General features: G+C 38.4%; 1 protein-coding gene across 11 annotated transcripts in view; it reads left to right on the forward strand.

The window, feature by feature from the left end:
• Window positions 1–26,270, forward strand: part of IL1RAP (interleukin 1 receptor accessory protein) — a 145,833-nt gene that overhangs the window by 64,197 nt on the left and 55,366 nt on the right. For all 11 annotated transcript variants that reach the window (XM_054550254.2, XM_054550253.2, XM_024244027.3 and 8 more), the window contains 1 exon segment: window positions 25,510–25,795. In XM_054550254.2, coding sequence (XP_054406229.1) covers window positions 25,510–25,795 — 286 coding nt within the window.

A 26,270-nucleotide genomic window follows, 5' to 3' on the forward strand; every position in this document is an offset into this window, starting at 1 on the left:
TGGTTGGGAAGGCCTCAAAATCATGGAGGAAGGTAGAAAAGGAGGAGCAAAGGCATATCCTACATGGCAGCAGGCCAGAGAGCATGTGCAGGGGAACTGCCCTTTATAAAACCATCAGATCTCATGAGACTCACTATCACAACAACAGCATGGGAAAAACCCGCACCTGTGATTCAATTACCTCACACTAGGTCCCTCCCATGATATGTGGGGAGTATGGGAGCTACAATTCAAGGTGATATTTGGGTGGGGACACGGCCAAACCATATCAGATACTTAGCCCTAAACCCGTCTATACACCCTGATTCTTACCAACTTTATCTACTCATTTAAACATATCTCTGTTACAGGCAGCTTTCTGTTTTGTTTGTTTCTGGTTTTGTTTTTAAGAGCTCAGTACTACAGAGTATAGTAAACTAGTTATCAACATTTCAGTATCTGCAGGCATGGTTATGCATGTGTTAAATTAGTACTTCTTCCTTCAACCATCAGCGTTTCTTCATTTCTCTATGCAATAAACGTATGTTGTATTGGGCTTACACTGTGTGCTAGATACAGTTCACATTACCATTATATTCACTAACCATTACAGGGATGAATGATATCATACAGTATTTACAGTATTAAAATGCTCATATTATTTGATCTTAGAATAGCATTGTAAAATATATTATTATTGTCACTTCACAAATAAGGAAATAGAGGCCCGGAGAGATTAGGTGGTTTAGACGTAGTTTTGCATATAGGAAGTAGAAGAACCAGGACTCAAGGTTTTGTCCTCTGTTCCCAAGCCCATTATTCTTTTTCCTGGCAGACCCAAGGGATTCCTACCTTTTTATTACCAAGGACATCTTTTATTTTATATTTTTTCTAAAGATTCCTTGTATTCAAGAAATAAAACCAGACATATTAGTCATGCAGCCATCACAACAATCTAATTTTAGAACATTTCGTCACCCCAAAAGGAAGCCCTGAGGATTAGCAGCCAATCTACAACCCATTCTCCCCCACCCAAGCCCTGGGCAACCAGAAGGCTACTTCCTATCTCTATAGATTTGCCTATTCTGGATATTTCATGTAAGTGGGATGATATTATATGTGGCATTTTGTGATTGATTTAGTTTTCACTTAATGCAATGTTTTCAAGGTACAGCTGTGATATAGCATGTATCACTACATCATTTTTTAGTGATGAATAATATTCATCATTGAATCATAATTGATAAATATTATTTATCCCTGATGCACCTGTGTGTGGTTTCCAAATTTTGACTATCATGAATAATGCTGCTATGAACATATGTGTACAAGTTTTTGTGTGGACATATGTTTTCATTTTTCTTGGGTATATAGCTGTAAGTTGAATTACTGGATCATGGCAACTCTACGCTTAACATTTTGAAGAACTGCCAACTATGTTCCAACGTAACTGTGCCATTGTAAATGTCTTTTTGAAGCATTTTGAAGTATATACCTATTTGAGGTATTTGCATTCTCATATTCAACTGAGAACATCTCCTGTGAGTATCTCATGTTCAACTGATTTCAGCTCTTGTGTATCTCATGTTCAACTCTCATGCTTCACTGATTTCAACTCCAATGAATATCTATCAAGAAGTGGGTCTGCTGGATGAAATGCGACTCTCTTTTTAATTATTTGGCAAAACTTCCATAGTGTTTTTCCAGAATGGATAAAGAGAATGCATTATATCATACAGTTGAGTATCAGTCAGCCCTAAGAAAGGAGGAAATCTTGCCAGATGCATGGACCTGGAGGACATTATGCTAAGTTAAATAAGCCAGGCACAGAAGGACAAACACTACATGATGCTATTTATATGAGGAATCTAAAATAGTCAAACTCATAGAAGCAGGGAGTAGAATGGTGGTTGCCAGAGGCTGAGAAGGGGGAGAAATGGAGAGGTATTAATCAAAGGGTGCAAAGTTTCAGTTACGCAAGGTAAGTCCTAGAAATCTACTGTATAGCTTAGTGCCTATGGTTAACAATTCTGTATTGTATACTTAAGAACTCGCTAAGAAATTAAATGTTATGTAAAGTGTTCTTATCACTAAAATAATTAATACATAAATGAATACATAAATAGGGCAGGAGGAAACTTTTAGAGGTTATGTGTATGTTTATGGCATAGATTGTGATGATGGTTTCTTGGCCGTGCACGTCAAATATATACAGCTTTTTGTATGTCAATCATACCTCAGTAAAGTGGTTTTTAAAAAAGAAACAGCAGAAGAGGTCATTGTGAATTCAGAGGTCTTCAGAGGACTCAGCCCTTTAATCTCTGATTCAGTAAAGGGGCATTTGAGTGTTTCCTTTTTTGTTAGTGTAACAAATATAAATCTCAGTGCTATGGGAGCTCAGAAAATGTTCTGGATCAGAACATGCCCTGGGTAATTCACAGTGTATAATGCAGAGAAGAAAAACCTGGACTCAAGTCAAACCCTGGCTTCCGTATGACTCTCAGTGTCCTTATCCATAAAATGAAGCTGATAATATCAGCCCCGCGCGCCCCACAGAGCTGTTTTGGAGATCCAGTGAGAGAATGAATCTAAAGTTTTCTGTAACCAGTAAAAGCAAATAAGGAAGCAGAAGCTCAGTCAAATGTGCCTAGAAACCACACACTTGGCAGATAGGTAAGCACCAGTTGGTGCTCTGTATTATGAGATTAGGACTGAGACTTTTTACATTTGAAGCTGGTTGCTTGCCTACAAGAATCCATATTTCCAAATGTGAGCAAACCCTTGCCCAGCGGAGTTTTCACAAAATCCAGATGTTTAGTTATGTGTCGATTGTTTAAGAATTCAAAAGCAGATAGTAGCATATTTTTCAAAACCAGTTGCTTGACAACCAGTTTATGGTCCTGTGATTTTCTGCCACCTTCCCTGGTCTTGATGACTCTAAATCAGTTGAAACTTGTATTATTTTTCTATTGTATTTTTCAATATATTTGCCAAAGAATATGGGAAAAGAAACTTTATTCATTCAACAGCCATTGTTTGAGGTATTTCCATGAGCCAGGTATTTGATAGGCATTAGGATATGATAAAGAACAAATAGTCCCTGTTCCTTTCTTCATGCTCGTTTGTGTCTCATGTGTCTAATTGTTTCAGGGTCCCCGCTATTCACCATGACTCATAGATGGCACCAATACTGTGTTTTAAAAATGAAAAACAAAGTGGAGGTCAAAGTTAGGTTCTAAAAAAAGTAAAAATGAGGAATAACATAAGGAGGATAAAAGATGTTGAGGCTGCAGTTCAGTTCTGTTGCTAATTTACTGGGTGATTTGGGCAAGCTACTTAACCTCTCAGAATCTGTTTCCACGTCTGTTAATTTGCTTAGTTCTTGACTCTAACAAGCTAGCATTCTGTAGTTTGAGATTTAAGAGCCTCTGAACCAAGTTTCCTTTCTATTTCTTTACATTTTTGATCAACCTATCTTTGCTCATTTTCCATGTGGCTCTTATCTGCTCCTCTCCATCTTAAGTATTATCCTAGTCCAAGCCACATCATCTCATTCTTGAACTTTTCTTTTCTTTTTCTTTTTTTTTTTTTTTTTTTATTTGAGACGGAGTTTCGCTGTTTTTGCCCAGGCTGGAGTACAGTGGCACGATCTCGGCTCACTGCAACCTCCACCTCCCAGGTTCAAGTAAGTCTCCTGCCTCAGCCTTGCACATAGCTGGGATTACAGTCGTGTGCCACCACTCAGGCTAATTTTGTATTTTTAGTAGAGATAAGGTTTCACCATGTTGGTCAGGCTGGTCTCAAACTCCTGACCTCAGGTGATCCACACACCTCAGCCTCCCAAAGTGCTGGGATTACAGGCTGAGCCACCCTGCCCGGCACATTCTTAAATTTTTCTGCAGTAGCTTCATAATTAGCTGTTTCTCCTTCACTTTTACTCTCTACAGTCCATTCTTCACACAGCAACCAGTGTTACCTATTTCAAATGGTAAATTAAATCAGGTGTCTCCTCTGTGGAAAACCCTGGAATGTGTCCCATTATTCTTAGAATTAAATTTAAGTTCCTTACAGTGGCCTATATGCTCTTATATATTCAAATTCCTACCTGTTGCTTCAGCTTCTTCATATTCCACTGTTTTTCTTGCCCCTGGCAATGAAGTTTTCTGAGATTCTTCAGGAACTTCACATGTACTATTCCCTTTCTCACCTAAGTTCTTCCTTCACACACTCTCCTCTCAACTTTATCCCTCACATCTTCATTCTGCTTCACTCAGCTCAAAAGTCGATTTCTCAGGGAACATCCCATCTCCTGCCCTAATGAGTGACCTCTCAGGCTAAGTAAGATCCCTGTTAATATATCCACTTTATACCCTGTACATCTTTTTCATGGTAGTCACTCCAATAGCAATTGTTGTTAATTGTGTAATTATTTATTTAACTACTTAATTAATGTCTGTGACCTTCTCTAGAATGAAAGCGCCATGACAACAGGCAGATTTATTTGCCTCTGTATCTTTTATGTGTAGCAAAGCCTTTGCACTTAGAAGGTGCTCAGTAAATACTCAGCGAATGAATGAAAGGATATAATAAATAGATAACACTTAATTCTTTAAATCAGCTATGAGATTATTTTGTATGAGATAACAAGGTATATATGCCAGAGAGTTCTGAAGAAGCATAGACGTTTCTTTCTATGTAGTTACTGATCTCTGTTTTTACTGTGAGTGCAAACAATACTCATGCCACCCCATTAGAAACAAATATCCACCAAACTCTGTGTGCTGGGCACTGTGCTGGATGAGCAGGACTAAAGCTCTCTCTTTGAGCTCACAATCTAGCAGCGAATTAGCCTCAAATAACAGTTACGCAAGGTATGAAGTGGTTAGTATCATAAGAGAGGTTCAGAGAAACAGCTATGGTGATTTCAAAGTGAGAGAAATTGCTTCAAACTGAGAGCAGCCAGCTATATATCCAGAAGTGTAGTGTTCAATTTAGGCCTTGAAAAATTTGTATGATTTGACTACTTGGAGATGGGTGAGAAATGGCAATGAAGAATGGGGCTATGATTAAATAATTGCCTCTGCCCGGTTGTTACAAGTAAAGCCAAGTCTCTAAACAAGAGGCAGGAACTGAACCTTTTAAAATTTATTTTTATTTTTATTCATTCTTATTTACATATAGTCAAATTGAGTTTTTTGGTGTAAGACGTCTGTGAATTTTGACAAATGCATACAACCATGTAACAACCATTACAGTTTAGGTACAGAAAGTCCCATTATCCTCCCAAATTTCTCTCATGCTGCCACTGTGCCGTCTCCCCACACCCAGTCACTATCAACCACTGATCGTTTTCTGCTCCTGTAATTCTGCCTTTTCCAGAATATCAGATAGATAGAATTGTACTGGTCTGGCTTCCTTCACTTAGCATAACACATTTGAGGTACATCCATATTATCATATGTATGAGAAGTCCATTCCTTGTTACCAAGTAACATTCCATTGTATGGATATACCACTGTTGTTTATTCATTCATTAGTTGTAGGATATGTGATTGCTTCAAGTTTTTGGCTATTATGATTAAGGCTGCTGTAAACATCTATATACAGGCTTTGTCTCAACACAAGTTTTTGTTACCTAGGACTGATATTGCTAGGTCATATGTAAGGTCATTAGGTATGTTTAACCTAATAAGAGGCTGCCAAACTGTTTTCCAAGGTAGCTATACTCAATTCTGTATTCCCGTCTTCAATGAATGAGAGTCCAGCTGCCGCACGTTTCATGAACACTTGGTATTTTCCATTTTTCAAAATGCTAACCATTCTAATAGTTTTGCAGTAGTATCTTGTGTGATTTTTAATTTACATTTATATAATGACTAATAATTTGGGCCATTTTGTCATATATATATCTCCTTTGGTGAAGTGTCTGTTAAAATATTTTGTCCCTTTTTAATTAAGTTCCTGATATTTTTCTTTGACTTTTCAGAGTTCTCTATATATTCTGAAAATGAGTTCTTTATTGAATAGCTGATTTGTGGCTTGTCTTTGCTAACCTTTAATTTTCTTGTTATTTTAAAAATCTTGCTCCCAGGCCCATCACTGGATCTCCTATAGTCTCTTAGGTCTACTCAGTATGTTTATAGAACTTCTAGGTTTTTTCAGACACAGTGGGGATCTAGGAAGATGAAAATGACCATTGCCCTGTTAACAAGGAGCCTTTGAGTAGCTGGAGAGAGAATCCAGGTATCCAAATATTTATAACCCATGAAATAATGTCCTGAGTGCCATAGGGATGTATAGTGTGCTATACTACAGAGTGTTGTTACTCATTGAGGTTTCTGGTTACTTAAAATACTTTGAGGCCCCGAAGAGAGTAACAATAAAGACTGTGGATGATTACATCCTACAAACCATAACAAAGTGGCTTCCCTCTCTACAGCCTCATGTATTATCTTTGATGATGATAGGCATTAGGGATGAAGAAGGAGCCGTGCCAGGCAATGCAGTCTTTCTCAACTTGATAAGTCACAGTGCCCACTCTAATAATTGTAAAGCAAAAGGACCACATCAGAAGCCATTAGCCTCACTGCATCTCCCCACCCCCTCAGCCAGTTTGCTGTAGTTGTCTCATTTGACTTCATTTAATAACAAATGGGTAAAGAAATTCCATTCTTGACACATGTGCAGTTGCCCAGGTGTGTGACCCATCAGACAGCTTCAGGGCACAAGTATACTGCCCAGCCTATCTTTTACTTCTGCTCATACTTACCATTAATATGTGTCACTTTAGGCTGGGCATGGTGGCTCATGCCTGTGATCCTAACACTTTGGGAGGCCGAGGTGGGTGGATTGCCCGAGCTCAGGAGTTTGAGACCAGCCTGGGCAACAGGGTGAAACCCTGTCTCTACTAAAATAGAAAAAATTAGCCGGGCGTGGTGGTGTGTGCCTGTAGTCCCAGCTACTTGGGAGGGTGAGGTAGGAGAATTGCTTGAACCCGGAAGGCTGAGGTTGCAGTGAGCCAAGATTGCATCACTGCACTCCAGCCTGGGTGACAGAGTGAGACTCCAACTCCGAAAAAAAAAAAAAAAAAAGTCACTTTATTCATTAAGTACCATCAGTGACTCTCAGTTGCTACAAGGATAAAGTTTGTTCTTACCCTGATTGACCCTAGTCTCATTGACCCTTTACCATTCTCATGCTTTGCAAAATCATCCCACACCCTGTGATCCAACCCCGGCTGACTGATGGACTAACTCATCATGGCTCACATCAGCCTGGACTCCTCCCCTTGCAGGGTGAGTCAGTGCACATTCTATGCATTTTTTCCAGACTTAAATCAGATGCCATCTCTTCTGTGAAGGCACCGATGAGTGCCACCCATCTTGAAGTCCGAATTAAAAGTGCCTTCTGCCCTCCTATGACACGTTGCATCTTTATTTTTTCCTTTTAGCATTTGCTTCATTTTGCTTTGTGTTGTGATTGTTTGCCTGACTCTCCACCCAGTCTTGACAGTGAGATCTTTGAGAGCACAGTCTATATCTTCCTTGTGTCTTTATCCCTCACTGGAGCCTAACATAAACTGTTACATGTGGTAAGTTTTCACTGAGGGTTTATTGATTGAAGGACATGCCATAACCCACAGTTCACCTTGCTCTGTGACCCAGACAGAAGAGGTGTCTCAGTGGCTGATAGTTGTAACTGGAGGTGACAGGGGGCTCTGATGTGTTCTAAGCAAAGGCAGCCCTGTTTCCCTATTGGCCGTGATTATGCCCTCCTGTCTAGAATAGGAAAAGAGTGATTTGATTTTGAGTAATAAGCAACCTGACTCTAATTGTCTACCTTAAATGCCTTCCATTGTTCTGCTTAAGGTGATTTTCTACCAGCATGAAATGTTCTCCTTCCCAGACAGTTGATGGAGGAGCTGAGTCATGCCTGACTATACTTAATAAGACAGAGGCAGCTAATGCCCCAGGGAGCTGCCTTCGAGGACAGCCTGACATTTCTGACTCCTCTGCTTTTTAAAAGTGGGTGTTGTGAGGGAAAGTTAAGCATGAAGGTAGCTTCGGAGTCTCCAGTGGAAACAGGACTATATAATGACACTCTCTAATTTAGACAGATGTGATCTGCCCCGCTGCCTCTTGGCTGTGATATGTGCCTTCCGATGCTGGGAGGTGCTAATCAAGGATGTCATGTTTTTCATGAAAGAGTCTCACTTGCTTACTCACTTTGTTCCACTTTCTATTAATGAGTGCCCACCCACTTCCGTTCTTTTCTCTGAAAAACTGGCTTGATTTATATTTTTCAGAGTCAGGCTAGAAAATACTCTTGAAGTTAGCATTGATTATAAACCCATCATATTATAGAGATGGACAGGGTTACAGATCATCTGGTTTTACCTTCTTATACGTGATAAAACTGAATCCCAAAGAAGGAAAGTTACTTGGTCACAGTCAGCATTAAATTTTAGACTCTAGAGAGTGATAGATCTGCGTTAGAATCCCTGTCTCCTACTTACCTGCTGTGTAATTGTGTGGGTATCTTTTAACTTATCTATGCTTCATGCTCCTCATTTGTTAAATGAGGGCAATAATAAAGCTATCCGAAAGAGGCATTATGAAGAGTGAAAATGATAATAAATGTAAAACACTTAATACCTCGTGTATAGAAAACATTCATTATTAAGTGAATGGTACTGGTAGTTCCTATGGTGGTGGCAGTTATAATGGTGGTCACACTGGCAGAATTAGGACAAGAAATCAGGGCTTCTGACCTTATGTCTTTGTTCTCCATAGGGTATGCTACAAGATGTATCTCAGGAACTATATTTAGCTATGAGGAAGTTTAAAGTGATCTGTCTGAAGGTGAATTCCTATATTCAAAGAAAGGATCAGTAGCGAGTTTGCTATAGCACGAAAGGAAAAGAAAACATGGTTTGAGATGTTTGTCAACATGAAGAATCCAATTGGGCGGAGCGTTTGAGGGAAGAAATTATATATAAAATCTCCAAAATAAAAACCAAGGGGCTGAGTAAGACCTGAGAACCTGAGGTCAGTGGATAGAGGACTGACTCTGGAATCAGAAAAACTGCTGCCCAATAGCTCTGTGAGCTTCCCAATTCACTCTCTGAACCTCTCTTTCAAACCCCAAAATGAGGCAATAGCCTCTACATCTGGGATCAAAGGATATAATATGTCTAAAACTTCCATCTAAACTATACATTACTATGGATTATGTCAACAGTGTTGGATTTGTAGTCTTTAGTGGGATGTGGTGGAAGAAAGAAGGCAATGATTTCTAAATGATGCATTTGAAACATTTTCCTACCTCAAAGCATACGGAGATAAAAAGGTCTCTTACATCTTTCTTTCTTTCTTTCTTTCTTTCTTTCTTTCTTTCTTTCTTTCTTTCTTTCTTTCTTTCTTTCTTTCTTTCTTTTCTTTCTTTTCTTTTCTTTTCTTTTCTTTTCTTTCTTTTCTTTCTTGTTTTTTGAGACGGAGTCTCACTCTGTTGCCAGGCTGGAGTGCAGTGGTACGATCTCGGCTCACTGCAATCTCTGCCTCCCGGGTTCAAGCAATTCTCCTGCCTTAGCCTCCCGAGTAGCTGGGACTACAGGTGCCCGCCACCATGCCCAGCTAATTTTTGTATTTTTAGTAGAGATGGGGTTTCACTATGTTGGCCAGGTTGGTCTTGATCACTTGACCTCGTGATCCGCCTGCCTTGGCCTCCCAAAGTGCTGGGATTACAGGCGTGAGCCACTGCGCCCGGCCTACATCTTTCTAAGCAACCATCTTCATTATTCATTTTCCACCAGGCAGGGAATCACATGCAGCACTGGGAGTCCAAAAGTCCTCAGGGATGAGTGTCTTGGACTTAACAGTGTTGTCCTGGAATATATACCTGGAGGCATATGCACACATGCGTGTGCGTGCACACACACACACACACACAAGATGTTTGTGTGTGTAGTTGTAGTTATACCATGCAGTTCCTAAAAGCCCTCTTCAAATGTCTGTGAGTTATTTTCCTGATCTTTCATCTATTTTTCTAAATTTGATTTTTCTAGAATGTTTGTTTTCTTCACATATGAAAAGTACATTATCTTGTTTTGCTTCCTTTGTTCTAGATTTCAGAGAAGTTGGTTTGTAGTTTTCTCTTTGCCAATAAATGTATGAGGCAAATGTTCTCAACCTTAGCATTATAGTAACTCAATAAGCTCAACATAAAAGTACGTATAAAAATTTAACCCCTGACATACCAGGAGAAAAGAGAAACAAAGATTGATATAAGTCCAGTATAAACTCTTATTTTTGCAGTTGGTTTTATATGCAGAGGTAATGTTCATGATATGGTTATTAGAGAGACTTTTATCCTGCCTCTGCCACTAACCCAGTCTTTCACCTCAGGCATTCCCTAGCCCCTCTGGTGTCAGAGCCTGATCTGTATAATGTGTCATGGGGCTGGATGATTTTTGAATCCACCTTCCAGCTCTAACATGCAGTGGTTTTCTAAGATGCACAGTGGGTTATAGGGGACTTCAGTGTTCAGAAACTTAGACCAGGATTTTATCTTAGCATTTACTCTTCCCAAGACCTGCTTCTTTCCTTGGGAGGAGATACTGTTCTCTAGGTGAGTGACCACTAAAAACCTAGCCACTCAGCACCCCCACCTCTTGAATTCTTCCTGTCAGCCCATCATATTCACTGCCAGACATTTCTCCAAAACCCATTTCTCATGCTCTCAGCTTTTGTTGCTTGCTTCACCCAATTTTCTGTCAGAATCTTTTGTTTTCTGCTTGTCGCTACCAGCCTTCAAGAAAAATCTACATGCTTGACACATTATTAAGATAGAATGAGACTGCACCAGCGTTTCGCAGGTGATGCCTCTGTTAAACACAGTGGCAGGATTGTCGCCTGTGTCTCTTCCTCTGGCAGGTGATGAAGATCATAAGTGTTCTTTTACTCCAGGCAGTTTCCTGAGAATTGCTGAGGAGGTTGCTGACAAGGTTTGCTAGATGCACTTTCCTTTGACTTTGTAATTTGGCTTGGAATATTGGCTGCAAATCTTAAGGCGGGGAAGTTAGAAAGCTCCTAATTGAAAGTTGAAGGCCCCGATGTACTTTTATTGAATGAGTCTCTCTGAGCCCCCAGCTGGGAAGTGTAAGACATGGTGTTGAAAGGTACAGAGACCCATTAAATACATGGTGGGCTTTAAATTCCAATCATCCTGTTGAGTGGAAAGGTATTCACTGATGTATCTTTGCTAATTAAGAAGAGAGTTCATGCTCAGACTGCTTTCTACATTTTATAACTCAAATCCAAGCTTTGAGTTTCCTGCCCTTGGCTCTGGTAAAAGGCAATAAAAACTCAAAATCAAACACACATAATAATTCCTTTATCTGCTGATTCTCTTTCCAGATCTCAATTTTCTCATCTGTAATAATCCACATCATGGTAGCTAAAACATATTCATATTAAGTTCTTACTGTGTCAGAGTCCATGTGGCATTTTCGTGCATCATCTTATTTACCCCTAACAACAACTCTATGGGATTGGCACTGATTAACTTCATATTTTGTGACATGTATTTGTGACATGTATTGTTACCTATATGCGAACTGAGGACAGGATTCTTCTTCTTTTTTTTTTTTTTTTTGGTGAGATGGAGTCTTGCTCTGTTGCCCAGGCTGGAGTGCAGTGACACGATCTTGGCTCACTGCAACCTCCACCTCCCCGGTTCAAGCAATTCTCCTGCCTCACCCTCCCAAGTGGCTGGGACTACAGGTGCCCACGACCATGCCTGGCTAATTTTTTGTATTTTAGTAGAGATGGGGTTTCACTGTGTTGCCCAGTTCCCAGTCGGGAACTGCTGAGCTCAGGTAATCCACCTGCCTCGGCCTCCCAAAGTGCTGGGATTACAGGCGTGAGCCACCCCGCCCAGCCAGGATTCTTCTTTCCAGGTGCCATGCTTATGGGCAGCGATGCCACTTAGCTTGCTTTCAGCCTCAAGGACAAACCCACATATCAGCTTTTTCACTTGTAAAATGAGAAGGGTGAAAATAGTAATTTTATGACTTGACCATATAGAACACATGCAAAGTTATCTTTTTTGGCTCAGTATTAACATTGTCTGTTCCAGTTTTCCTGAGTTTGATTCTTAGCCTGTTTCATCCGCTGTTTTGAAGAAGAGTGTACTGTTGTACTATTTACATTCAAAGTGCCAAGTGGGAATGTCTGTGCAGATATTTATTTGGAATATATATTTTACTGGGACAATGTAGTAGAACACAGAATTTGGATTGGAGAGGAATGATTTTATACTTGCTACAAGTAAACTGTTGTGTTACACAAGTTATCTTTCTGGGTATAGTTTGTAAAATCTTCTCATTTGCAGAATGAGAAGAATTTTTAAAAATGTTTTAAAATCACCCTTGTAGTCTGACACTCTGAAACACTTTGTCACAGATGAATCTCCAGAGCTTAAACATCAACAACATTTGTTGAGCACAATTCAGTTTGAAATGGGCTATACTCAGTTTGGAAGTGAAAAAGAGAGAAATGTAATCATAACAACAGCAAAGATTACGTGACCAGCTCTCTGCTAAACACTTTACCAGTGTTGCCTCATTTAATCTTCAAACCAGTTTTTGTTTACACATGGGAATATTTAATTTATTTGCACATAGTCACATGGATAGGAAGTGGCAAAACGAGGTTTAGAACTGGGTTGTTGGAGACTTACCATTGCATACTCCCTAGGGAAAGCAGTTGTTTTGTGACATTAGAGCCCTGGTTTGGCCCCTCCCCACCACTATCATATATTGTTTACTCATCTCTCAGACATGCTTTTTGTTCTCTCTCGACTGCATTCACTTCATGTATGGAATGAGGGTATTTTCAGGATCTTACTAGAATTCAGGGCCGCAACTAGACCTGAGGCCCGTATTTTCTGGGACTCTAATGATAATGTGTGAAATAACTTTATTTCATGTGCTGTCAGTCTTGAATGGAAATTTCAACACAGAGACTATATTTTTTCTAGATTTTCTTCATGGTCCCTAGCACTCAAAGAATCCTGAATAAATATTATCTAATAATAAGAATAAAGAGAGCAAAGGCTGTTTGATTATTATATTAAAATAATCATTGGATTTTTACATCTTAATCATGGATTAGAAAAGATTGCTTGGAGGGAAAAAAAAAACACACAAAAACTAGCTAATGACTGCTTAGCGTTTCCCCAGTGTACTGTGTCACTCTTGACACAAGCCTGTTTATTTATTGTCACAACAGCCCTGCAAAAAAAATCATTCCCTTCAGCAGCATGAGGTTGCTCATTACAGTAATTTTTTTTTTAAAGAAAACCATGAACCATGGTACAGAAGAAGCATACTCAGAATTCATTCTTTTTGTTTGTTTGTTTGTTTTGAGATGGAATCTCGCTCTGTCTCCCAGACTGGAGTGCAGTGATGCGATCTTGGCTCACTGAAACATCTGCCTCCCGGGGTCAAGTGATTCTCTTACCTCAGCTTCCCAAGTAGCTGGAATTACAGGCACACGCTACCACACCCAGCTAATGTTTCTATTTTTAGTAGAGACAGGGTTTCGCCATGTTGGCCAGACTGGTCTCGAACTTGACCTCAGATGATCTGCCCTGCCTCAGCCCAGAATTCATTGTGTAGCCTTCTATCCCCTGGTGCCACTTTGATGAGAGAAGCAGAGCTTGTTACAGGTGGCTATTAGATGATGCTACTATATTACCTTCCTTATTCTGCACAGCAGCAGGACGGGTGGCTGCTGAAACCTTCTGGGACATAAACACATGATAATTCAGGGTCTTTTTGCTGGTAATCCAATACCCAGTTGTGAAATGATTTGAGATCTGGAAACAGCCTGGAGACCTTCAGCAGCTTCGTTAGACCAGGAAGCTTTAAAATTATCTAGAAAACCCAGGGTTTTTATTCAGGTGCTCTCCCACAAGGAAAACTTTGTAGAAAGTGATGCTTGTATTTACAAACTAAGAGTGAAACTCCAGCATGACAGATACTGACTGCAAACTGCTTGAAGGTGCTAAAATATTCATCCTTTAATAATGCTAGACTCTGAAAGACCCCAGCTCTTTTAGATTTGATTTTATAACTTCAAGTATTGCCTATTATAATTCTGAATTTAAACTTCGTAGGATTCGTTGTTTTCATCCGTCGGGGTTCACTTTCCTTTCTTACCTCTTTCTTTTCTTCTTTTTTCCTTTGTTTTCAGGTTTACTTTGTAATGATTTGCCCGTACTTTTTATTTTTTAACTGGCTGGGACTGCCACTTCAAATTGATATGAAATGACAGTCTTTAGGGCAGTGTAAATACCTGGTGTCATACACAGGAGTAGTACACTATTCGGAATAAAAATTATTCTAGGAGCAAACTCTAATGAAACTGAAACCGTGGCTTGTGGATTTCTTCCTCACCGAACGCTTTTTTTTTTTTGAATTTGGCATTCTTTCGTAATCTGACAAATGTTATCATCCCTTGTATCTGTCAGAGCTATTTTCTATCTTTTTTCAAATTATTCAATCAAGAAAACTTCCTTTTGTTGGTGGGAGTAAGGTATGTCTAATTATCTGGTCCTGGAAAGCAGCCATCTGCCCAGTGATGAACACGGGTTTGTATGCAGTACCAGCAACATGAGGATGCGTGATGGATGCTCACAGACACTCCAGCTCTCCCTCCTCCACTCCTGACTTCTTGCTCTCCTCTTGATGACTTAGTCAGTGAATGTGAATTTTCAGAAACATTTTCTAGACTTTGTTTGGATAGCTCTACCCTGAATAAACATATCTAAGTTTTAATATTGTCTTAGTCTTCTCTCACGCTGCTAATAAAGACATAACTGAGACTGGGTAATTTATAAAGGAAAGAGGTTTAGTTGACTCACAGTTCCACATGGCTGGGGAGCCCTCACAATCGTGGCAGAAGGCAAATGAGGAGCAAAGTCACGTCTTACATGTCAGCAGGCAAGAGAGAGTGTGTGCAGGGGAACTCCCATTTATAAAACCGTCAGATCTCATGAGACGTATTCATATTATGAGAATAGCACAGGAAAGACCCACCCCCATGATTCAATTCCCTCCCACCATGTCCCTCCTACGACATTTGGGAATTATGGGAGCTACAATTCAAGATGAGATTTGGGTGGGGACACAGTCAAACCATATCAAATATCTTCCACTATAATATAAATTATACTCTAGGTGAATGGTGTTTGCAGACATTTTTGGAAACCAGTGGTATATTATAGGATAGTACTAGAAAAATGTCTAGATATTTAAAATAATTTTTCATTGAGGAACAAAAAGAATATAATATAAGTCAAAGAGACGTAGACTCATAAGGTAGTTAAAATCTCAGGAACTGTTCATCTATCCACTTATTTGAACAGAGGAAGTAAAACCATTGTTATCAGTGAAGACAATGATCAGCCATACGTAGACATATAAAATAACAGCTGTTTAAACTAATTCCTTTCCAAGTTTAGTGAGCATAGGGATTACCTGGGGATTGTTAAAATGCAGATTGTGATTCAATACATCAGGATGGGTCCTGAAAATCTGCAGTTCTGACAAGGTGGCAAGGAATACTGATGATGCTTGTGGGTTGAGGACCACACTCTAAGTAATGAGGATATAAAAAGATTATTTATCACATAAAATGTAGAGGTAGAAAGTTCAGGGCTGGTAAGGCAACTCCCCGAGTTATTCAAGTTCCCACCTCCTTTCACTTTCAGATTTCACCATCTTTATGGTGTGGTCCTCATTCTTACGGCTCATTATGTAGCGCCAGCTATCATATCTATGTCCCATGCAGCAGGACAGAAGAAATGGGATGATAGGAGGAGCGTGGGAACCATAGGAACATGCCAGTGTCTCTCAAGGAAGATTTCTGGGATCTACCATATGACAATTTCAAACCTTTTCTATTAGCCAGAACCTAGTCACCTGACCACATCCAGGTGAGAGGCAAGCTGGGAAATGTTACTTTTAAACTGAGTGGCTATGTGCCCAAGTGAAAATCCCCACACCCTATTGGGAAGGGGCGTGTGAGGCATGCATATGGGGCACGTCTAGCAGTCCATGCCACAGATGCGAATGTCTGACACGAGAAGTGGTTTGCCAAAGATCACATAGAAAAATTACACAAAGATCACATAGAAAAATTACAGTTCATAGAAAAATTACAGTTCATATTAATTATAACCAATACATGTATAGACCTTCTCAGTTTATGTGTGGTACTGTTTTATGTCATAGGCTTATTTCATTTTCATAACTATTTTACACTCTTATGAGCTTCTTTTTTGGTTGTGGAAAGTGAGGTTCAAAATGGTTAAGGGACTTCATTGATCATAAAGCCTACTACCCTTACTACTCTCTTTATAATTGCATATTCCAGTCTCTCCCTTCTCTCTCCCTCCTTCATTCCTGATTCCTCTTACCAGATTCTATATTGTTCTTTGTTCCCTTGACTCATCACCTTTCAACATTCTATATATTTTTCTTGTTTAGCATGTCAATTGCTTATTGTCAGTCTCCCTGTGTTAGAAGGTGAGCTCCATGAGACCTTTGTCTTGTTTGCCAGTGCATCCCAAGCACCCATTTAGTATTTGGCACATGATGGAATGCTCAGTACGTAGTTTTTTAAATGAAGGAATAATGCCACTAGATATCAAAGTCGGCCTTGGAATTATGTCTGTTATCTTCAACCCTAATGCTATATGCCTTCTCTATCAGGGCTTCTGCTAGTGTTTTAGACTCTGGAACTCCTGTGTTTGCCTCAGAAATGTGCTCACATGTAAACATATTGATTTACTCCTTGTCTTCGTGACATTCATTTAATGTTGCTAGCCAACTTAACCAGTCTGCTCACACCTTCAGTTCTCTCTTTATCTCAGTCCCAGGTTAATATTTCCTGAGGACCCAAGCATACCACTAGAAAAACAAACTTTAGCAAAACTACCAAAATTAATGTCAAACCAGCGTTCCTGTTTGACTTAGTCTCTAGCCTCAGGCTTAGATAGGACTACTAGCACACGCAGATGGGACAGTTTCTAAGTGGCCTGATCTGCATTGGTTTCTAGTTTGGAATGTAAAAGGAGACTGGTTCTGGTCTCAGCCAAATCTCAAGACTATCACCTCAACCCTCCACCCTGTTTACAGTAATATAATTAATATAAAATGTAGTACAATATAATATAATAGGATTTAATATTATTATGCTTCTGTTTAGAAACCTGTTATGACAATTGGTTTATTCCATTCAGTTAACTCTATTTCTATGTCTTTCTTTTGTGAAGATTGTTAATTTCCTGATGGGAATTTTCTGATGCAGATTCAGCTAATATGTACTGAGCTCCTTTTGCATGCTAGGACTTTTAACTCTCACACAGCACTGTAACATAGGCAGGGTGTACATGCAGAGACTAGTTTAAGAGAAGCATTTTGTCCAAGGCCATATGGCAACTAAGTGGCACATGAAAAATAATTAACTACTTAAAGTAATTCCACCTTAGGTCTTCCAAAATTCAAATCTTTGCTCTTTCTTTTCTATACCTGAGTTTCCTGATTTTTTATACTTATATGTCTGTCTACCCCAGAACCTAGCATAGTGCTTTGCGCATAGCAGGTTCTCAATAAATATTTAATGAATACAAATATATGAAGAGCTTTTCTGTGGAAAATATTCTGCTTTGAATGTGTGAGGATACATTTGGGACAAACATCCTGGCTCTATAGTCAGGCAGCTTTTTTTTTGTGCTACCACTCAGGCAAAAGTAAGTCAATTAATCTCTCTGTCTCCGTTTCCTGGCATGTAATGTGGGAATGGGCATGAAAGCCCTAGAGTGTGTTGTGAGATTAATTAGTTAAAATGTATACCCTGCTATATAAATGCTAATTGCTGTCAGGAGCGTGGGTTGGATTTTCCAGTGACTTGGCTTTGCAAAGCTTTGCACATTTCCATTAGTCCTCTGTGCCACCAAGTCTCAGCCTTAAGAAACCCTTTTGGCTGAGAGGAATGATGACTTTATGGTTCTCCCATGTTGAGAGGCCAATTTAGAGAGGACTTCCACTGTGGAGTAAACTGAATAAGAAGGGACATTCTAAACAAAAAAGGAATTCTTGTGCTAGTAATTTGCTAAATTCCCTTTGCTGTTATTAGAGACAAATGTATTTGCATAACAGCCTTTTCCTGTCTTTTCTGAGGCTGGTGCCTGCAGTGAATCATATAATTAATTTGGTATTACATGACACTCCAGCCTGTTGCCATAGATTTTATTTTTACTTGTTCATTGAGTAATACAAAAAGCTCTGACAAAATGCGCTCAGGTGGCTGTCTAGAGAACTTAAAAACTCACAGAACTAATTTCAAATGGGCAAATATCCCAAAGAAAAAGCTCAATAATAATAATGTTTGTGAATACTAATACATATATTTTCAGGCTCTGTGGTACAGGAGGCTGACTCACTTTATAAACATATTCATTTGGTCCATGAAACATCATGTAAGGGAGACGCATGGCAGGTATAATTATTTCCTTTCCCTTTAAAAATGTATTGAATTTAATTGAAGACATATTAAGCCTATGGATTGGGCCAGAAATCTTGGTGATTGACTTGTATTCAAATTTTAGTATGTAAGGAACAAATGCTTTTTTAAAAAGTGTCTTGTCTTGATTTATTAACTTATGTTATGAAAAGAAAATTCTACCTTCCTTTTTTTTATTAATCAAGATAGGCAGTACTAGTTGCTATCACAAATCTCAGTGGCTTAACATAATAGAGATTTATTTTTCACTCATGTCACAGCCCCTTGAAAGTCAAGTGGCATTCCTGAACAGCCTTGCTCTGAGCAGTGGCAGGAATCCAGATTCCTCCTATCCTGTGATGCTACCTTTTCAACAGTTTCTGGACTTCAGGGCCTCCATTTCAGGGAAAGAGAGCATCAGAGATTATGCTGGGGATTTCAGGCTCTACAGCATTTCTGCCCACATTTCATTGGCCAGAGGAAATTCACATGGCCCTAACCCAATTACCAAAGATAAGTAGTTTTCACATGAGTCACAGAAAACAGAAATAATGAGCATATAGACAGTCTCTACAACAGTCTGTTCTTGTGATCACTAAAAATCCGTTTTATAATTCCTCCTAAATTGGTTTGTCTGAGTATATGCTGGCAGTTCAAATGTTATGTTAGCTCTCCTTTTTTATCTCCTTTTTCCCAATCAGCATTCTCCTACTTTACAAAAGAAAAATCTACATGTCACTCATCATCTATCTTACTATTAATTATTGCCTAGGGCTATAAAGATTTTCAGGGTCCAACATGACACTTATTTTATTGGTGTCAGAATGTCTCCTTAATAAGGGCACTATTAAACCCCAGCAGGCCTTCCTTTTTCTCTCCAATTTACCGATGTTTCTATTAAGAGTGAATCATGACATCAGAATGTGATCTGTGCCCAAGATGGGGTGATCTGAATTGATACACGTTGTAGAGTGGGCTTACAGGAAAGATACTAATTTCCATTTAATAGTCTTTCCTCTACAGTCATCTAATTGCAGTCAAAAAAGTGCAGTCTTGAGGGAGATGCTTTTGCAAAACACATAAAGAATATCTGTAGGAAATACCAAAGGCAGTGACATCTTATTTTATCTAGACAACAAACAGTATAATGAAATTACAGACTCCATTTGCTATCTAACTGTTTTCTTCTTTTTTGTTTTTTTCTATATACTTTATCATTCAAAGTGAAATGACTGTCAAGCCAATACATAACACCACAATTTTTGGAAATAAAATATAAAATCAAAAATTTTTCTAACAGAAAGTAGTTATGATAAGGATGGTTTGACATAGAATGGGTTTGCCAACTGTATTACCTAGTGGATATTTTCTTCCTTCTTTCCTTTCTTCCTTTTATTCTAATTATTATTTTAATTAATTTGAAAGCAAATTATGCACAGATTTTTAAGGTCAATATATTTAAAAAATCAAAATAATTATATTCTTTCTTCCTTAACTATCCTCACTTTTACTAATTACCCTTCTCAGAGGCAACAACTTGGATATCTTATTTATCTCTTCTAATATTTCCCATCTATATTTTGCTAACCTATTTGTATACATTGTTATCTTTTGTGTAGTCAACCCTAGGCATTATCTTTTCACTTTTTTCATTATAGTAAATGAGGATAATCTTGCTGAAACTGCTATCTCTTCTACCCATTCTTCTCTATATTTCATATTTGGTTGAATCAATGATCATTTCATTAATATGTTTTCACATGTTTATGAACTATAATTCTATTACCTTTCTTAGTTTTTGAAGTTATTAACTGCATTGCTTTTCATATGCTTAATTTAATTTGTATGTTTTTGTAACCATTTTTATAGCTTTCAATTGCCTTTCAGCATAATTTTTCACATTTTTCACACTCTTAATGTCATTAGATAATCTGTCACTTGTGATTATTTTTTCCCTTATTGGAGGTTTCCAATTCCTACTACCTATACTGGTTCACTACCAAGCCCTGGTGCATAAATTTTATCCTTGGGTCTCCTTCACTGTCATTCTGAGGATCCCTTTTCTCTCTTCAATTAGAATCCCTATTCCCAATCCTAGGTTTTCTCTATTATTGTTTTATTCTCTCATTTTTGTGGCACAAATCCCCTGAAGCTCCCTGATAAGGAGGACATGATAAATAAATTGTGGAGTCTTTATGCGTCTACATCTGTCACCTTCACACTTGATTGTTTTGTTATGTTTATGTTCTAGATTGGAAATAATTTTCCTTTAGATGCATCTCTTCATTATCTTCTAGTTTCCAGTCTTGTGTTTGGGAGTTCCCAAACCATTCTCATTCCTATATTTCGTAAAATGACTTTTTTTTTTCCTTTCCTTTCTTACTCCCTGGTAGTTTGCAGAATCCTCTTTCTCTGCAATTGTTTTGAAATATTTATGTGGTGTGAGTCTATTTCTATCCATTATTCTGGGGCAATTGATAGGTCCTTACAAGGTTGTATATTTCAGTTCTCAGATTTTTTTTTCTGTGAATTATTTAATTGAGAATTTTCTTTGTATTTTGGGGTTTTGTTTTGAGAGGTGGGGTGCAGAGGCTCCTCTTATTTAGAGTCTGAGGTTCCTGGACAGGGCTTCTAACTTTCTTATCTGTTTTCTATTTCTTTTTCTTTCTACTCTGCTTTTTAGGAAATCTTTAAATTTAACATCTAAAAAAAATCTATTAAAGTTTTTTGTTTTAGTGGACTTTTTTTCTCTGAATATTGCTTGGTTATAGCATTTGTTCCTGCTTCATGGATGAAACAGGTTCCTTATCTCTCTGAGAATGTTGATAGTGTTTTTTAAATGTTTACTTTTCCTTGAATAATTTGATTTTCTCCAAGTTTCTTTTACTTTTTTTTTTTTCTGACATTACATTTTGTGGTAGAGGTTTTTCTCAGATGATCTGCTCAGATTTAAGAAGAAGTGATTAAGAAGCTGATTGGAAATTCTAAATATGAGTGTGAAGCCATGATGCTCATTAAACTTGAGCTTTTCTGTTGGATGATGTGGCTGCACAATTTTCTAAAGAGCTTCTGATAGTAAGATTGTCATATCTTTCTTCTTAAACTGGCCAGATTTTCCACAGAAGATTCTTGGAGCTGAGTGAAGAAAATTGTTCAGTGCTAGAAGAGTGGGCTTGGAACAAAGCATGTAACTTTTTTATACAGCTGTCATTCTGTCTTCTTTCTTTTACCATTCTTCCTATATCTTCGGTTTTTAGATACCTGACTGCATGTGCCAGGATAGATTATTGGTATTGGTAATAAGCAAATCCAAATTATCTCTGCCTTAAAAGAACAAAGTTGTGTGGTATGCCATCCATCAAAGGACCCAACCTAAAGGAGCCTCTGTCTCTGTGCTTTCATATTTGCCAAGGCAGAAGAAAAGGGAAGTTTGTAAAATATACCCTATCTCTTGAAACATCCACCACAAGTAGCACTGACTACATCTTCTTGGTCAAAGTAAGTCACATGGCCGCTCCTTACTTCAGAGGTGTGGAAATGTGCAATCTTATAATATACTGAGAGGAGAACCCATAAATATTGGGTAAACAGCACTAATGACTCTTTGTCTGGTGCTGATAATTCCTGGGTCTTTTCAACATCCTGAACTACAGATTGGTTTGTTCTCCAGTTCTCTGCTGCTGGTTTAGGATTTGTCTTTTTAGGTGTGTTAAGCCTGTTACCACTTGTCCATGTTGGTATCACTATTGTCTTTTCTCCTATTCTTGCAGTTACTTGGGATTATGTATTAAACATTATTTTAATTTTCTTTTCTTTTCTTTTCTTTTTTTGAGACAGAGTCTTGCTCTCTCACCCAGGCTGGAGTGCAGTGGGACGATCTCGGCTCACTGCAACCTCTGCCTCCCGGGTTCAAGCAAGTTTCCTGCCTCAGCTTTCCGAGCAGCTGGAATTACAGGTGCCTGCCACCATGCCTGGCTAATTTTTGTATTTTTAGTAGAGATGGAGTTTCGCCATGTTGGCCAGGCTGGTCTTGAACTCCTGACCTCAGGTGATCCGCCCGTCTCGGCCTCCTAAAGTGTTGGAATTACAGGCGTGAGCCACCATGCCCAGCCAAAACTTTGGTTATACTTTTATATAAACTGAATAAGCGAACTCTACAACTTTGCAAATATTTTCAAAGAATGTGATACTTTATAAAATATATTGTGTTACAAGTGTGCATTGATGTGAACAACACTGTGATTTTTCAAATTATTTCTCTGTATGTTGAATTTTAAAAGTTGCTTCTAACTAAAAACATAGCAACAAATAGTCATTTGTTGAGTCTTGAAAAAACTAGTTGTTAAATTTCCCAGAGCTTTTTTACTTACCTGACAAATCCTTTTGCAAGTCAGAAAGCTTCTGATTATTTGCTTTTATCAAAATTAGAATAATGGCAAGTAAGTTGTTTTGCCAGTTATCCACTGCTACAAAAACGGTGCCTTGCAAAGAAGCAGAAATTTAAATGACCAAACTTCATTTTATTTATTTCACTTGTATTTTTGCTTCTGAGTCTGTATCTTGTGTGGCTCAGCTCATCCAGGCCGGACTTGCTGTTGTACCTTTGGTCAGTTGTGGAAAGCCAGATAGCCATACTTCTGGAGGTGGGCCAGCTGCCAGCTGGGGTGTCTCAGCTGTCCTCTATGTAGTCTCTTATTTGTTAATATGCTTTTCTGGACTTGTTCTCATGGTGACAACAGAGTTCCAAGAGAAAAAGCAAAACCTTTTAACTCTTAGGCTTAGATTGTCACACACCACACAATCACTTTTGCTGCATTTTGTTTGCCAGTATAACTCACAAGGACAGCCCAGATTTGATGGCTGGTAAGAGAGACTCTTGATTGGAAAACTTACAGTTTCAAATTGCAGAGGATGTGGATATAGGGGAAAGGGAAAACTAGGGCTGTTTTTGCTGACTCTGTATTCCAGAGTTTTCAAATGATCGTTAAAAATAATGTTTGATGATAAAAATATAAAATGGGTATACAGCTCAGAAAGAATTTAAAGAATTGAGTGACCTTGTAGAACTAAGCTCCTTTAGCTCCTTACTACAAACAAATTTTCCCAGTTCTTACATGTAAGCAAACAATTTTCAACTAGTACCTAAAAACTCTCATTCAAAAATAGCCCTTCTATATTACTAAGAAATGATTTCCAATACAACCTTTACATTTTATAATCATTAATTACTTATAAAATGAAAACATATTATTTAAATTTATAAGACATTTCAAAAATCTTTTAACACTTAGCACTTTATATATTACACAAAAGAATAAAATGATGAAAAATAAAAAATTATCAAACATAAGAATATATTCCATTAAAGTAAATTTACACATGGAGATAGTGGAATTAATGTAAGTTCAAGGAAAAAAAGAAACTATGGAATTTATAATGGTTAAAAGAAAGCTTTTTTACGTGTTTTTAGGTTGGATATTGGTGTATGGCAAATCACTATTCCATTGGATGTAATTAAAAGAATGATGTAACCCTTTTCTTTCAAAATGGCATTACTTATGACACTAAATATATCCTTTCCAATTATACTTGGCATGAAAAGTTTTAGATGTCAATGGAAATGTAGGGAAGATTACAGAGTTAAAAAATATATACATAAGCATGTGTATGTGCATATGTTAGGGACATGAGGAAAAAACTACTTTAAGGTGATGGTTTTGTGGCCCGCAGGACTCCATCACCCCGACCTCTGTTCACCCTTCATCTGGTGACTTCTAGAGCCTTCCATTCAGATGTCAGTGTTAAGAAAATAAACATTTTCTTATTTTCTTAAAATAAAGAAAAAAATTCTTTATAAAAAAGTGTGTTTTTTTTTCTGAATAGATGAGTGATTACTTTTCATTATAAAGAATAAATTATGAAAGCTATTACTCACAAGGACAGTGCAGATTCGAGGGGTGGTAAGATAGACTCTTGATTGGAAAACTCACAGTTTCAAATTGCAGAGGATGTGGATACAGGGGAAAGAGAAAACTAGGGTTGTTTTTGCAGACTCTGTATTCCAGAGTTTTCAAGTGATCGTTAAAAATAATGTTTGATGATAAAAATATAAAATGGGTATACAGCTCAGAAGGAATTTAAAGAATTGAGTGACCTTGTAGAACTAAGCTCCTTTTTTATTTGACTCTGTCATTGAAACTGTAGCACCCTTAGTTCTGAATGAGTATTCCACCAAGGAGTATTACTGAGATCTCTTGATATGTTGAGGTCTACTGTCCTGCTGTCCAATAAAGTAGAGAGTAGACATATGTGGCTAGTCCAGATTGAGATGTAAGTGAAAAATACATTGAATTTTTAAGATGTACCACAGAAAAAGAATGTAAATGTAAAATAGCTCTTTTTTTTTTTATCTTTTGGATATATTGGGTTTAACAAAACATTACAATTAATTTCATCTGCTTTGTTTTACTTCTTTAGTGTGGCAACTGAAATGTCTAAAATTACATATGTGTGTTGCATTATAATTTCTATTGGACATTGCAGATCTAGCCCATAAATCAGAAGATCTAGAGCAAACTGGGAGTCCTTTCTCCAATTTGCCCAAGGGTTGTCTTTTCAGTTACAATGTCCTCCTTAAACCATTCTCTTTTCCACGAAGTGAAAAAACACATGATGTCTTTTTTAGGTGAAACTTTCTCCCATACCTTGCAGGGCTTAACAGGGTCAAGCTATCAGATCAAATCATTATTCAAGAGATACTCAGAAAATAAAAAATAATGGGGAACAGCAATTTCTTCCCACCAAAGGTGACTACTGTATGCAATTATTAGAGGGAGGCTGGAAGGTGACCAGAGAAAGAGGTTCTGGAAAAGACCGGGTGAACTGAGGAGAAGGTGTGTTCTTTTGAGGCCTTTGTTGTAAAATGACTCATCTGCCCTTTCTTTCTTTTTGATTATTCCAGAACGCTGCGATGACTGGGGACTAGATACCATGAGGCAAATCCAAGTGTTTGAAGATGAGCCAGCTCGCATCAAGTGCCCACTCTTTGAACACTTCTTGAAATTTAACTACAGCACAGCCCATTCAGCTGGCCTTACTCTGATCTGGTATTGGACTAGGCAGGACCGGGACCTTGAGGAGCCAATTAACTTCCGTCTCCCTGAGAACCGCATTAGTAAGGAGAAAGATGTGCTGTGGTTCCGGCCCACTCTCCTCAATGACACTGGCAACTATACCTGCATGTTAAGGTAGCCTGATTCTTGGCAGTGGCTTTCTCTTTTCCCTTTAGTTTCTGGGCTTTTGTCCGGATGATCCATGTGCTAGGAAGCTGGGAAGAAGTCGGAAGCATTTAGATAGAGTTTAGTGAGGTAATTCTCAGCAGCTTAGCTGAAGGGGGCTGAAGGAGGTATGCAGAGAAATTGGCTGTGGCCCTTAGAATGTTCTCCAGTGGTAGTTTCTTCCCAGACCCTGAGACATATCAAAGTTGTCTAAAAGTGGAGCCTTGTTATTAATCCCTTCTCACGACACCAGTTCCTGCCTGCCTTTATGCCTCACCTGGAGACATCCATTCCTCCAGACATTGAACAGGGCAGGGGATAGAGCCCATTTGTATCTGTTTTTCTTGGCGTCTTTCAAAGTACTTGGCACAGAAGAGAAACTCAGGTGCATTGTGTGATGCACAATGCCTCCCAAATATGTGTGATGTGATGCCTCCCAAATATT

Source organism: Pongo abelii, chromosome 2 (genome assembly GCF_028885655.2).
Source record: "Pongo abelii isolate AG06213 chromosome 2, NHGRI_mPonAbe1-v2.0_pri, whole genome shotgun sequence".
Lineage (NCBI taxonomy): Eukaryota > Metazoa > Chordata > Mammalia > Primates > Hominidae > Pongo > Pongo abelii.